The sequence below is a fragment of the Falco cherrug genome, chromosome 15 (genome assembly GCF_023634085.1).
Source record: "Falco cherrug isolate bFalChe1 chromosome 15, bFalChe1.pri, whole genome shotgun sequence".
NCBI lineage: Eukaryota > Metazoa > Chordata > Aves > Falconiformes > Falconidae > Falco > Falco cherrug.
The window spans coordinates 16,797,917-16,810,718 of record NC_073711.1 but is presented as its reverse complement, the minus strand read 5'-3'; the positions used below and the strand labels follow the sequence as shown (position 1 = coordinate 16,810,718).

The 12,802-nt window shown below is 44.8% G+C and overlaps 1 protein-coding gene across 2 annotated transcripts in view; it reads left to right on the top strand.

Annotated features, from left to right (window-relative positions):
* MCF2 (MCF.2 cell line derived transforming sequence) overlaps positions 1 to 10,947 on the top strand; it is a 59,663-nt gene extending 48,716 nt beyond the window's left edge. For both annotated transcript variants that reach the window (XM_055727715.1, XM_055727716.1), the window contains 8 exons: positions 1,249 to 1,341; positions 2,342 to 2,420; positions 2,948 to 3,011; positions 3,504 to 3,610; positions 3,692 to 3,804; positions 4,071 to 4,183; positions 5,698 to 5,798; positions 10,462 to 10,947. In XM_055727715.1, coding sequence (XP_055583690.1) covers positions 1,249 to 1,341; positions 2,342 to 2,420; positions 2,948 to 3,011; positions 3,504 to 3,610; positions 3,692 to 3,804; positions 4,071 to 4,183; positions 5,698 to 5,798; positions 10,462 to 10,502 — 711 coding nt within the window. In that variant the 3' untranslated portion in view covers positions 10,503 to 10,947. The remainder of the gene's footprint in view (positions 1 to 1,248; positions 1,342 to 2,341; positions 2,421 to 2,947; positions 3,012 to 3,503; positions 3,611 to 3,691; positions 3,805 to 4,070; positions 4,184 to 5,697; positions 5,799 to 10,461) is intronic.
* The last annotated feature ends 1,855 nt before the right edge of the window (positions 10,948 to 12,802 follow it).

Sequence of the window (12,802 nt, the reverse complement as noted above, 5' to 3'; positions counted from 1 at the left end):
TCAGTTCAGAAGAGCTCTGCTGTTTGTGCCAGTGAAGAAAGGAGAAAAGCTAATGAGCAACTTGCTTCCTATTTCCTGAGGTTGTTCATAGTCGTTGAAAATGGGTGCCACCGTTTGGAAAAGTAACTGGGAACAGAAGGTTTGCCCAGATGACCCGATCTGTACATCGTCATAGCCTTTCAGACCGAAAGCTCTGAGGACGCACGTACTAACGAAGAGGAGCAGCAGTGTTAAACAGATCTTCTTTCTAAGGCTTTATTTGCAGTTATATTGGGTTTATCTAATCCAGTCTGCGTGAATAATTTCTGATGGATGATACCATTATTATTAGATCCATTTCAAAACACGTGAGTGGGATACTTTAGCTATTTTTGACCATCTGTTAATCAGCAATAAATTGCTAACAAATTCTGCTTTGAGTGAGGAGGTGGTTTATGCGAGGTCAGGTGTTAAAGCACGTTTAAGCTTCGTGGCGTGTTCAGCAGGTGGGTCAGAGGTCTCCTGTTGCTGAGGAACGTCTCGGTCTCTAACCATAGTTTGAGCTACTTGTTCAGGTGGGTCACGTTGTGCAGGTCCTGAATTATTTGGGCTTTTGACATTTCCATCCAAATGATCAAAAGTGGTCTGTGACAACAGGTAGAGCCGCGTTCAGCCACATCCAGCCTTAAGTCTGCGTGCTTCGTGAAAGCCAGGCTGACGGCAGCTCAGGCTCTATATCCAGAAGTTCAGCCTTCTTTTGGAAACCTTGGGATGGCGTCTCAACTACAGGGGTGGTTAGGGACCAGAAGATGTTGAACTGAAATTTCTAAAGGAGCTAAGGGCTTCACAAAAGGGTTTTAAAGATCGCTGAAAGAATGAAACACCGAATTAAGTGAGTAAATAAAGAATAATACAGCAGAAATAATGTATGTAGAAAAATAACGTACCATGCATTTATAAAGCTTCGTATGCCTCATCTGAGAAATTTCATGGTGAAAGAGGTATGAGATGACTTTTCAGTTAGTTCCACTGATGCCCAAATGAAAAGTCCCCTAAGGTCCGTTGATTGGTTTCAGAAAGCTTTTGTAAATACAGCAAGCTGGCAGAAGGTCAGGGGGGATAAGTCATTGCTACTGAAATTAATATTGATGAATTGTGTTAAATTGGGTGAAAATAGGTTTATTTAACATGCTGCAGAAAGTCTGGTTACATAGGGAAAAGGGAGAAATTTGTAATATGTTTCACTCTCTGGTTCTTTTGGATTTGCAGATGAATGCAGTTGGAATAACTGAGAATGTGAAAGGAGATCATCGGAAATTTGAAATCTGGTATAGTGGGCGAGAAGAGGTCTATGTCGTGCAGGTTTGTATCTTCAAAAATGCTGATATTTGTACATACTCATAACAGTGTTGAGGCGATGTCTCCCGTTGGTCTTTATAGGATTATTAGACATTTAACTTGTGTTTTGTCCTCCTGTTTGCCCACATCAGTGTTCACAGAGCTGTCCCAGTGGCTGCTCCTTGGTGTCCAGTCTAGAACTGTAAAAGTCATCTTAAAGTGAAGACCGAATTGCCCCTTGGAAATAGACCCTTTTTATTCCAGATAAATATCTCAAATAGACCGATAGCTGGGAAAAAAGATTTTACTGTGCTTAATAGCTTGTGTGAATTGAGGTGGGAAACGAGCCTCGCGCTTCGATGGACACAGGCACGTGCTGCTGTGCAGTGAGATGTCAGAACTGCTCCCAGAGCAAAGGCTTAGCCCTCGTGGGGCTGTTCCCAGGAGTCTTTGGATTCATCTACAAAATGCCCAACTGACCCGAGTTCTTCAGTTCTTCCTGGTTCCCCGCCCCCCCCCCCCCCCCCCCGCTGCTTTGTAGCGTTTTGAATAGAAATTGATGATGATGAACTGTTTGCCTAATGGGGTGTTCACAACCCTGTTGTGAAAATACTGTAGATTGATGCTTTTTTTAATTAGTCTTCTGCCTAGCTTTTTTTTCTCCATGTTGCAACAGAGTAGCTGACTTAAATTCCTAAAGCAGATGTATGTATCCAAGTATACATATATGCAAAAGGCAGACTTGGCCCTTCAGGTATTTTGTAAAAGAGATGAGATGCACGCACACGTGTCCTTTTGCCTGCATTTCTTGTGTCGTAAGAGATGGCTCCAGAATTTCCAGTGTTTTGCCTGGGCGTAGTGAGGATCGTCAATTTTAGAAGATCATGTATGTTTAAAATTTAGTGGTGGCTCTGGATAAAAGGGGATTTTGGATAATTTCAGCATAGAAAAGTATGAAATTTCATTCACACATTATAAGGGATGTTTCTCAATGCAAAATTAGGACAATTTTCTCTACTTGTAGGCCCAAACGGTCGATCTGAAGATGGCATGGTTGAATGAAATAAGAAAAATTTTGTTCAAGCAGCAGGAGCTTATAAAAGGTACATTTGACCAATTTCTCTGTGGCGTTCACTCTGCAGCAGAACCTTTCCTATTTTCACATTGCTAATCTTCAAATCCACTAATTCTCACCAGAGAATTGATTTTTAGAAGCCTAGTAGCAAAATACTGGAGCAAGGTCTTACAGGGAAAGAACATAACTTACAGCAATAAAGGCCAGATGCTTACGTGAAAATGAATTACAGAAGTACTTTTTTTTTTTTTTTTTTCTTACCTTGGGGATTATTTCACATTTGTTATCATAGGCTTAATTCAACAAGATACGTAGCAGATGCCTAGTTTTAAGCTTATTATAGTCTTCAGTGGCATGCTGACTATTGGATTTGTGCTAACATATACCATCTTAATCATAACTAAGTCTGTGCTTTGCAAGAGTCCGAGCCTGTTTTTCTCTAGATGGAAATCATTAGAGCTGTACAAAAGGTCTAATTTTTAAAAATGATGCTTCAAGTGTGATGGTTACTAATAAAAAAAATGGATTTTAAGATGGTGTTTGACCTCCCCACAGTGGAGAAGCAGCAGCCTGGCTCATGCACAGACCAGCTCCCGCTCTCCTCCCAGCTGAGTGATGGGTGAGTCCCAGGAGCCGGATCGGGGGCTCCCTCCAGTACCCCCCCATCACTGGGCACCCGCTGTCCTCTGTCTGTATCCTGGCTCTGTGCTGTTCCCCCCTCCCCGTTTCTGTCTGAGACCTCTGGCATCGGGGTCAGGAGGGATGTGGTGCCGTTCATCCTTCGGTGGTGGTGGTCTGGGGACAGGGTTTGTGAGGGGCACCCTGGAGAACTCGCCTGGCAGCGCAGCCTGAGCTGCTCATCCTCTGCACATGGAGACAAAGATCAAAGACTGTGCTCAAATTCAGGAGACAGACCATAGCCACTGTATTTCCCCTCCCAAAAAACTAAAACTAGGCACTGAAGTCCTTAACCTTTATAGAAACATACGTTAGGAAGTACCACTATTATTTCTCACCCTCTTTTACAAAACCTTGTGAAGTTGTGTTCATTCATAAAGTAAAACTAAGACTGATGTCTGTCTGTTTTTTTTTTTTTTTTTCAATCAATCAGAAAGCAGCAGAGAGCCTCCGTAAGCTCAGAAGAGAATGACTCGGAGCGCACCAGCCCAGTGATGCTGGACAGTGGGCTCCCGTCCCCCCAGAACAAGCCCCACAGAAGTATGGACCCTTCCCCTTCCCTCGGGGCATGCTCTGCGGGTGCTGGGGTACCCCCAGCCTGAGCTGCACGCTGTCTTGCAGGCTGGCCGGGAATGTCACAGTCCCTGGAAATCTGCGAGGGGCTGGAGGAGTGGTCGGGTAACCAGTACCTCTCCAACTGCTCGGACACTGAAGAGGAGGATGGGAACCAGCTGGTTAGTCCCAAAGCTTTGGGTGTTGCTGGTTTTGGTCATCTTGCTTTGTTTTGCTTCGCTGGATAACAGATGTATCTTGTCTATGTCTCTCAAATTTTCCATATCTCACTTTGGGAAATGAGGATATGTCTCAGCCACAGTTTCTTGAAATAATTTGAATTAGGGTAGCTGACAGGGCTCCGTCACGTTCCCTGCGGCAGTCAGACGTAGCAGCTGCATGATATGAAGTGCAGCTGAATAAGATAATTTTTTTCTTACTACCACAGTCTCCAGGAAGATACAAAGCCCTTGCAGACTGCAAGAGGAGAGGATCAGAGGACCTGCTGGTGAAAAACGGGGATGAAATTCAGCTTTTGCATGAAGATGGTGAGGGACAGTGGTAGGTATTTTAGGATTTCTTTGCCTTCTCTCTACGAGCCTGCAAGGCAGTCCTGTGCGACCTCGCTTGCCTGGTGATACACTCATTGCAGCTGCCAGTTAAGTTTTAGACTATTCCAGAAAGCTGGAGAATTCATTCCCTTGCTATGACTAGAGGCCATACGTGCTGGCTTGGCCTGGGACAACGTGGCAGGACTTGCCTTGCCATGGGTGCCTGGGTGAGCCGTGCTTTGCCAGCATCTTCACCACCCTGCTTGCCATGCTCTGCCTGCTTCAGGTGGCGCTTCAAGCGAGAGCTCCTTGCCCACCTCAGCTCAGCTGTTGGCTCAGTTCCTCTGGGCTTATTAATAGCACTGTTGAGTAACTGTAAGACATTTCCCTCCCTCAGACAGCTGTCTGAGTGTTAATGGTTAATGGCTGTAAACCATCTTTCTGTTGTGTTTAAAACTGTGGCTCCGAGATAACGCTTTGCAGCCGGCTCTCTCCTGGCTGGGAGTGTTGCCTGGGAAGTCACCATACCCAGCCCTCTGCCTTCTGAACCGTTAGTTCCCTTGCCTCGGAGAGCAGCACGCTCTTTTCTGATTTTTGCAGCAATTTGCTGAGATTTCTGGCTGCCTTTCCTTTCCAGGCTGATTTCTGACTAGCTCTCATCAGCCAGCCCAGAGTCTCGGTAGGAGAGAGTGTAGCGTGCTAATGCCTTGTTCGGGATGTGGGAAGGGTGGTGTTACAAGGAACCTGGATCAGATTTGTGCAGGCGCTAGCCCATAAATGCACAGACACAAATGCCCCGTGGAGGATTCCTGGCCAGCACCTACAGCCCTTGCACTTCAAGGGCAATTGGAATAGAATAGAACAGAATATTTCAGTTGGAAGAAGGGACCTACAATGATCATCTAGTCCAACTGCCTTTTTCAAAATCTGGTTTGTTGTTAGCAAAAGGAAGGTGTAAAACATCTCAGTTTTGCTGAATGCTTACCGCCTCTTACAGCGATTTCAGTCAGTGCCAGGCAAAGATTTTGCACACCAAACTTTTGTGTTAGCACAAACTTCACTGCATGGGTGAGACAGAGGGATGTTGTTTATGAGCATGAGTATTTCCAGCTGCCTAAGTCTTGGCTTGAATTTACTTACAGTACCCTGACTAAATTCACCTTACCAGTCTAGCTTAATAGCAAAGAAGTGAGGAAAGTAGTTGCCCTTGGCTCCATCGGTAGTCAATGGAGGAAAACTGGCATCTCTGGAAGTCTCAGGTGGGATAACTCATGCTCTGGAGCATTCTGTTCCTTTCCACTGCCTAGAGGGGTGCCCAAGGTAGCTGCGCTCCTGATGTAGGTTTTTAATTAGGTACCTAAATTTAGGTGGGAAGAATATTTTCAATGCATGCCCTGCTCCAGTTCAAATGCTTCCCTGGTTTGAACAAATTGTTGGTTGCACTGACAGTTGTGTAGAGTTTGCCCGTATGGAACTGCTGCTGGGTTGGTTTGTTTCTTTTACTAATGCCGTTGTCATTCCAAGGTTGGTGAAAAACCTAAACAGAAGAAAAGAAGGCTGGATTCCTGTCCACAGTCTGCAGATAGTAGTTGGTGACTGCAGATTTCGGAATGCCAAAGTCGCAGGTATCATATAGCACGCCTAGCAGAAATATTTCATAACTCCAATCAGGTCTTTTAAGCCATTTGCATTACACTTGATGTACTAAATCTGGCTGCATATGCCTCTGCAGGAAAAAAAAAAAAGCAAGCAGCTACTCCAAAAACCCGCAAAAGTAGTAAATTAAGCTTTTTTTGTTTGTCAACACCTTAAGACATTTCTGTGACTTCAGGCACTAGTAAGTTAAACCCAAGCATTTAAAAACATAGATTTCTTTGCAAGAGCACTGGGTAGAAGATCGGGGAGAAGAGTCTGAGTCTGACAGAGGGATTCCCGGGACTGTGTTGCCTCCTCGCTGCTATAGCTCAAACCCCGTGTGAACAGGAGGTACCTAGGCAGAAATTCCTCCTGCTGCAAAAGGCGTCGTGGCCTGACCCCCAGCACTCTAAGGCAATACTTCATTTCTGCAACCTCTTGCCCTCATTGCTGCCTCCTTGTTAATCCGTTGTTAGAACCAAGTTTATAATAAACAGGTTACCAGGTTTTGGCAGGAGGCTTCTAGTCTCAGAAAACATATTTCTCGTCTTCTAGCCATAAATGTACGTAGAAATAGATAGGGAAGCGTAACAGACAACACAAGAAAATGCCTTAAGAGCAGCCTGTCGCCCTTGCCATGTACGCAGCATCCACCACTCCATGTGTTTGCCTCATCACCATGTCACTGGGAATGGGAGACCAGGGTTTGCAATGGGAGCAGCTCAGGAAACCCACATAGATGCAGTCCATCCGAAAAAAAATAAATACACTAGTTATAACCATATGAAACAAATTTGGCAAGTAGATTTCTTTATAAATACTTCCTTTTTTTGTCAAAATCTATTGTTTTGGTGACCATGAAGGAAGCCTTCTGAAAGGCTTATAGTAACAGTCAGCTCCTGATGGATTTCCAGTGTATTTCAGTAAAATCCTTCCTATGCAGGAAGATACTTTTTTATCCCGTTTGTTGCATGGCAGGCGAATTTCATAGGTTGGAGGTTTTGTGGCTTTACCGAAGGGGCAGCTGGCAGTGGGCTAGCAGTGCAGCTGAGAGGACTGCCCTTGGCATGCTCCTACCCTGGAGCACCATGTGTTGTCTTCTCAGCAAGTCTGGTTAGTGCATGTCGCCGGGTCCTCCACCGCAGCCTGTGCAGGAGGTTTCTCCAGCCACAAATGCATCTTGAAAATACAGTGCCGGCAAACTTTGAACACTGGTTTGCTTTGCAAGTGGTCATATCCCCCAAAGCTAACAGACTCGCATCTCCAGATGCAAAACCATCTGGTTTGCAAAGTCGCCGAGCACAAACTAAAGGGAATTTCACAAGGCAAAACCACAGAAAGCTCCTCTGGTGAGCCTCATGCCGCTGCCCAGGTGCTTTGCAGTCCTGCTGCCAGGGTCTAGTGGTGGCCCTGAGGCTCTGTTCTCCCTGTTACGATTAACTTTGTTCTCTCCTGCTGTTGCTGTTCATGTATGCAGTCACTGGGCATGATTCCAATTGTACGTGCACTCCAGGCAATATTGTAGGATGATGTGGGATGTTTTTTTGCTATTTCCTAGAGCTATTCCTAGAGCTTTTCAGTGATGTGTCCTTATAGGTATAATGTACTTTCACTCTGAAACCTGATTTTCAAACAGTACCTTTACGTTTAGCAATTCCCTTTCCTCTGTGGACCGGTCATTTTGTACCGCAGGTGACTGTACCAGACTGCTCAGGGCTGGGCTCTTTTCTGCTTCTTCAGAAGATGGAGCTCTTGCTCCAGTATAGCAGAGGGAGAATTGGGCAGCCAAGCTTGCAGAGCAAAGTAGGGGCAGGAGGGAGCACCGTAACCCTCACATGTGATGAGCTGCTTGTGCTGAAATGCTGTTTTGCATGTAAGCAGGGTAAACTTGATGAACATGTTGTGGGGTCGCCAGGAGCGTGGAGCGTGGTGGAGTCAGCCGCTCGGATGGGGGAGGCAGTCCTGCCCCTCGCGGGGGTAGTGCTTCTGATACTGCTCAGCTCCAGGTCCCCGCAATAAATAAAAATGTATTTCCTGTCACTGAATTTCATAACCAGAAGTCATACGGATCTGGGATTTGGGTTTTTTTTCAGCAAAGCCTTTAGCTGAATAGGTTAAATGGTTCCCTTACCTTAACATCTTTTTTTTTATTAGATTTATATGTGGCCCTAACAAGAACCTCCCATCACAGGGTGGCTGATGCCTGCACGCTTACAAGCTGTTCCTCTCCCCTCCTGCTAATTATTCCAGTGTTGAGCCAGTACAACTCATAATGAAGTTACAGGGAACTTTCTGCTGCCCAGTTTAAGTCATCAGATGTGTGTGGTCCATGCCCCCCTTCCCTACCATTGCTGGCTTTGCAAATCCACCATCCTCCAGCACCCCGCCTGCGCAGGCACAGCCTGCCTGCAAAGCTGAACTCGCAGCACCCAAACAAAACCACAGATGGTTTTGCATCCTTTCCTTGCATGGTTGCATAGGTGATTTTCCTTAGAGATGAGTGGTTACTATTGGCGATGCCATGTAACTGTTGATAGAGCAAGTATTTTGGTCCAGCTCTTCTTTTGCAAATGTGTGCGTGTGGGAAACCTTATTAAACTTTTTGTAAATCTTGGCCTGGGTACAAGCCAGGAGGCTTTTGGGGAGGAAGACAGCTGGCTTTTGGAGGTCACTTTGAAAACCAGTTTTCCTTCTGCTATGCCTCTAGCTATAACTTCTGAGTTTAGTCCTTGCTGCTTTTTTCTGAATAGATTTATTTTGTCTCCTGCGTAAATCCATGGTGGATGCTTTTATGTGTGCTGTAGGAATAGTTTTGTGTCACAGGTGATAACGTGCAGATCTCAAATAGGGGAGGGCTCTGCTCAGAAAAAAGCAATATTCAGGAAAAAGCTACTGCTGAGGTTTACCCATGTGTTGCTAGTTTAAGCTGCCTTGCTAAAGCAGCCAGGTATTGCCTGGTCAACTGACTTGCATCTCCTTGCTAATTCATATAAAAGTCAAGATTATCTCTTCATTTCCCTTGTGCAAGACACACATTTGGGGAAGGTGAGGGCTGCAGCGTTACAATCCCAACTCTTATTCCACGGTGGGGCAGGAGACAAAACATTTCTGCAAGTCCCCTGGTTGCTAACGTGCCAAAGATCATGATTTACAGCACTGACAGCATCTGTGTCAGTGAAGGAAAAGGCATCTTGCTTCTTGGCTGCGCTGCAGCACCCACTGCATGGCAAAGGGAGAGCGGGGAGAGCAGAAATGAGGCCCTTGCCATCCCCCAGAGCTGCTGCGTGACTCGTTTTTGCTTCGGTGACAGTGTTGGTGTCCAGCAGCACTTGCAGCCGCCCCTCTCGCCGAGGCTGAGCTCTGTCCCTGCTCTGCTTTTCTCTCAGCAGTGGTAAACAGATGCAGGCAAAAGGAAACATGTTGTTGGCTCCCAAGTTTTCACATCAGAGCAAAATGGGGCCACAGTGTTTTTCACCCGACCTTTACAGGCTGGGCAGAGAGAAGGGCGAGTGTCCACTTCTCACTCGCTGTGTGAAGGCTGCATGAGACTGCTTTTAGAGCGAGTAGCCTGAATAAAAAGAGGGATTAAAATGAAAAACGGAAGCGGTGATAAATGCCTTTATATAAATATATATATTTAAGAAACGTTGCTACAACTTCCGAATTCTCTTAAACAGCAGAACAGTTGTACGGCAGAATTTGCCTGGAGCCCAAAGGCAAGGAGCGTTCAGAGCAGGCATGGAAGGATGCTCTGTGCCAGGGCAGGCACGCATACCGGCTTGGTTTAAGGAGGATGCAGGCTCCTGTTCTACACCCAGACCCTCTCCTAGTTTGTTTTAACACCCCACTTGCCAAATTATCTCTTCTAAGCCTTAAGGGGATCCCCTATGTGTGCTCTTCATGCAATAAAGCTGAGTAAAGGTTTCCCCTGCTGGTAGTGCCTGAAGGACCGAGCTTGCATGCCCTCTGCTCCTGCTGGCCAGGGCGGTGGGGATCGTCCTCTCGACTGTGCTGAGCTTGAGGCAACCCCTTACCTGGCTCCCCAGGCCACGTGGTTTGAACCTGCCCGATGAGAGTAACATATGTGGCCGAACTCTTGAGCTCTTGCAGGCTGGCATAAGCATGTTAGCTGAAATGTGCAAGTTTTGTCTTAAATTCTGTTTAAAATGCCACTTGTAGTTTTGCAGATGCAGCACAGCTGTTTGCACTATTACTTATGCACTTTAATGATTGCAGCCACAGGCTTTTGTATTTACGCAGGGTCCATTAAAGGTAACGCTGATCTCTTTTTGGCCTTTGAAACGTAAAGCAGGGTCTCCTTGCACAACCTGTGATGCCAGCCAGCTTCACGGAACAGCTATTTTGTAGTGCTGTAGAAAACCATTTTGAACCTGACAAAATAAGGAGTCTAGAGAAGGTATCAGCTGGCCACGCTGTGATAATCAAGTGGTAGGTGATGGAAATGAGTCAAACCCTGTGGTCCTGCCTTAGGCAAGGCTCTCACTGGAGCTAGTGGGAGTTCAACTTTTAGGGAGAACTGCAGGAGCGCACTTACTTTTTTATGTTATACAAAATGTTACATGATTACAGGGAACAATGTATTTCTTGGTATAAGATGCTTTAATATTAACATCATTCTTCATTACTTTATAGATGCTGGCCTGTGTAACACGAGAAAGTTTAGTTCCCCTTGAATTAAGGGTGAACTGGTAGCATCCTATTTTCGATGCTCTTTGGAAGCTTTCAACTAAGTGTTACAGAGAAATAGCACAATAGTTGGAGTTGTCCTGTACTATTCATCACATTCACAGACCTCCACAGCTTCATCTGCGCTGAACAGGACTGGGGTCCTAAGCAGCTTCTCATAGTCATAAAGGAAGCCATTCTCTGCTCTTTCTTTTGTTTCTCCTATGGAAAGTACAGTATTTTATTAATTTCACCTGCTGTTTTTCCATGACATCCATCACGTTTCATCAGAGAAGTACACTGCAGTTTCCTGACACTTTGTTTAGATGCTTGAAAATTCCTCTCCAGGTTGAAGGCTTTACCTACTTATTAGCTGACAACTGTTGAAGTTGCAAATAAAAGAGTTGAGTTTTGGTAAACCAAAAAAACCCAAACCAAAACCACAATCCAACCCCCCAAAAAAAAAATCAAACAAAAAAACAAAGAAGCTGTATGTCCTGCTTAATTGATTTTATGGATGGATTTGTCTTAAATACCTACTTCAGCTGTGTGAATGTAATGTTCTGTAAGAGCATTACCTGGCTGACTCACATGCGGAGATGCAATAACGTTAAAGATCCTCTTTTTGCACTTAGGGTCTGACTGCAGCCCGTGGCGGTCAGTCCCGTTGATTTCAGTGAGGTTTGGTCAGGTCAAACTGACAACTCAGGGTTGTCGCTCATCACTTAGGGTCCCAAAGCGTCCCGAGGCTGAAACCTGTATCTAGCAAGTGTTGAAGTTTACATTAAATGTATGTACTTTTGGAACATGTGCCATAAATCAAAGTTAAATGTCCATGTTTGCACTAAGGATGTTCTTGTGATAAGACTGTACTTTTCAGCATCTTTAACAATAATGTATCTATTGAATTTTTGAGAAAGAAAAGAGAACACTGAACACTCATAATTTAATTTTGTGTTTCTTTGTCTAGTTTTGCTTTTGTAGAGCATAGGTACAGGTGGTTTGACTTTTAAGAAGATGTGTGCAAAGAGCATCTGACTGTGTTGAGAGCAGGGTTACTAGTGTTATGCATGCGGTAATGAATTTGCTCTGTCCCGTCAAAATGAAATGTTTTATACTGTGGACTAAAGGGGGACCTTGATGATCTGACTTCGATTTGTGAACCGTGGATTCTTAGACACAGTCCCAAGTTGTTCAGTTAAAACATACCGGGGTTTGGGGGATGTTTTTTGGTGGCCATTTTTGTATGGAGGGGTTGTCGAACCTGCTTGGTGGCTGTGGTTGCCTGGGGGGGTTCCCCAGCATGCTGGCACGCAGTGATGGGCACTTCTCCAGTTCAGGTGGCCGGTATTGTGGGTAACCCCCCTCCGTACACCCTCAAAAGCGTGGCCAGCTGCGTCTGAACTGAGCAACACTGCAAGACCTAGAAGGATCCCAGTATTCTTCAGCCACCAGCAATCACAGCAGAGGGGTTTTAAGTCACTGAAGATTATTTCAGTCTAATTCAAAATTGGCCACAGTGCATTTGCCAGGTGGAAGAATAGGAGTGTCTTAAGTTACTGTCGGGGCTGTTTATAGTGGTAACAATTATTGTGGTAACAGTACACGTTTTGAGGTACAACTGTAAATATTTGTCTCAAACATAGCACACATTGCATATTAAATGGTTTTAATCTTTTTTGTCTTCCATAGTTTTAAATCTAAGCTTTTATTAATTTATGAGGTTGATAAGTTCTGCAAATCTGAATGTACAGTCTGAGATTTTTAACATTTGAAACTTTGCACACGACATGGTATGTTACCTTAAGTATGCTGTTGAACTAGGCTCTTAATGTATATGTATAAATTACGGTAGAGAATTTTCTCTGACTGCAAGTTTAAATGAATTATATTGTATATGTACCTGTAAAAAAATGTGTTAAATCTATATTTAAAGATTAAAAACTTGTTAAATAAATTCATATGAGAATACGCAATTCTGTCCAAAGACACCTCTGCTTTAACTAGAGAAAAATATAATTCTCACAGTATTCGTTTTATTTTATTTCTTTAGAACAAATATAACCTTCTTACATGCATTTTGATTTTAAAATAAGCAGCGGCAGATGATCCAGTTATTGCCGCTGTGATTAGCAAGAAGCTGAAATTGGGAGAGGCACCGTAGCACTCATACCAATGTCTGAAATAGCAGCTATTGAAACCCTGCCCCGGCTGGGGGTGTCTCCATCACCAGCCTCCCCTGCATCCCAGCATGGGGCCGGAGGCACCTCTGGGCTGGGGGCCATGGGGCCGTACTCATGGGTGGGTG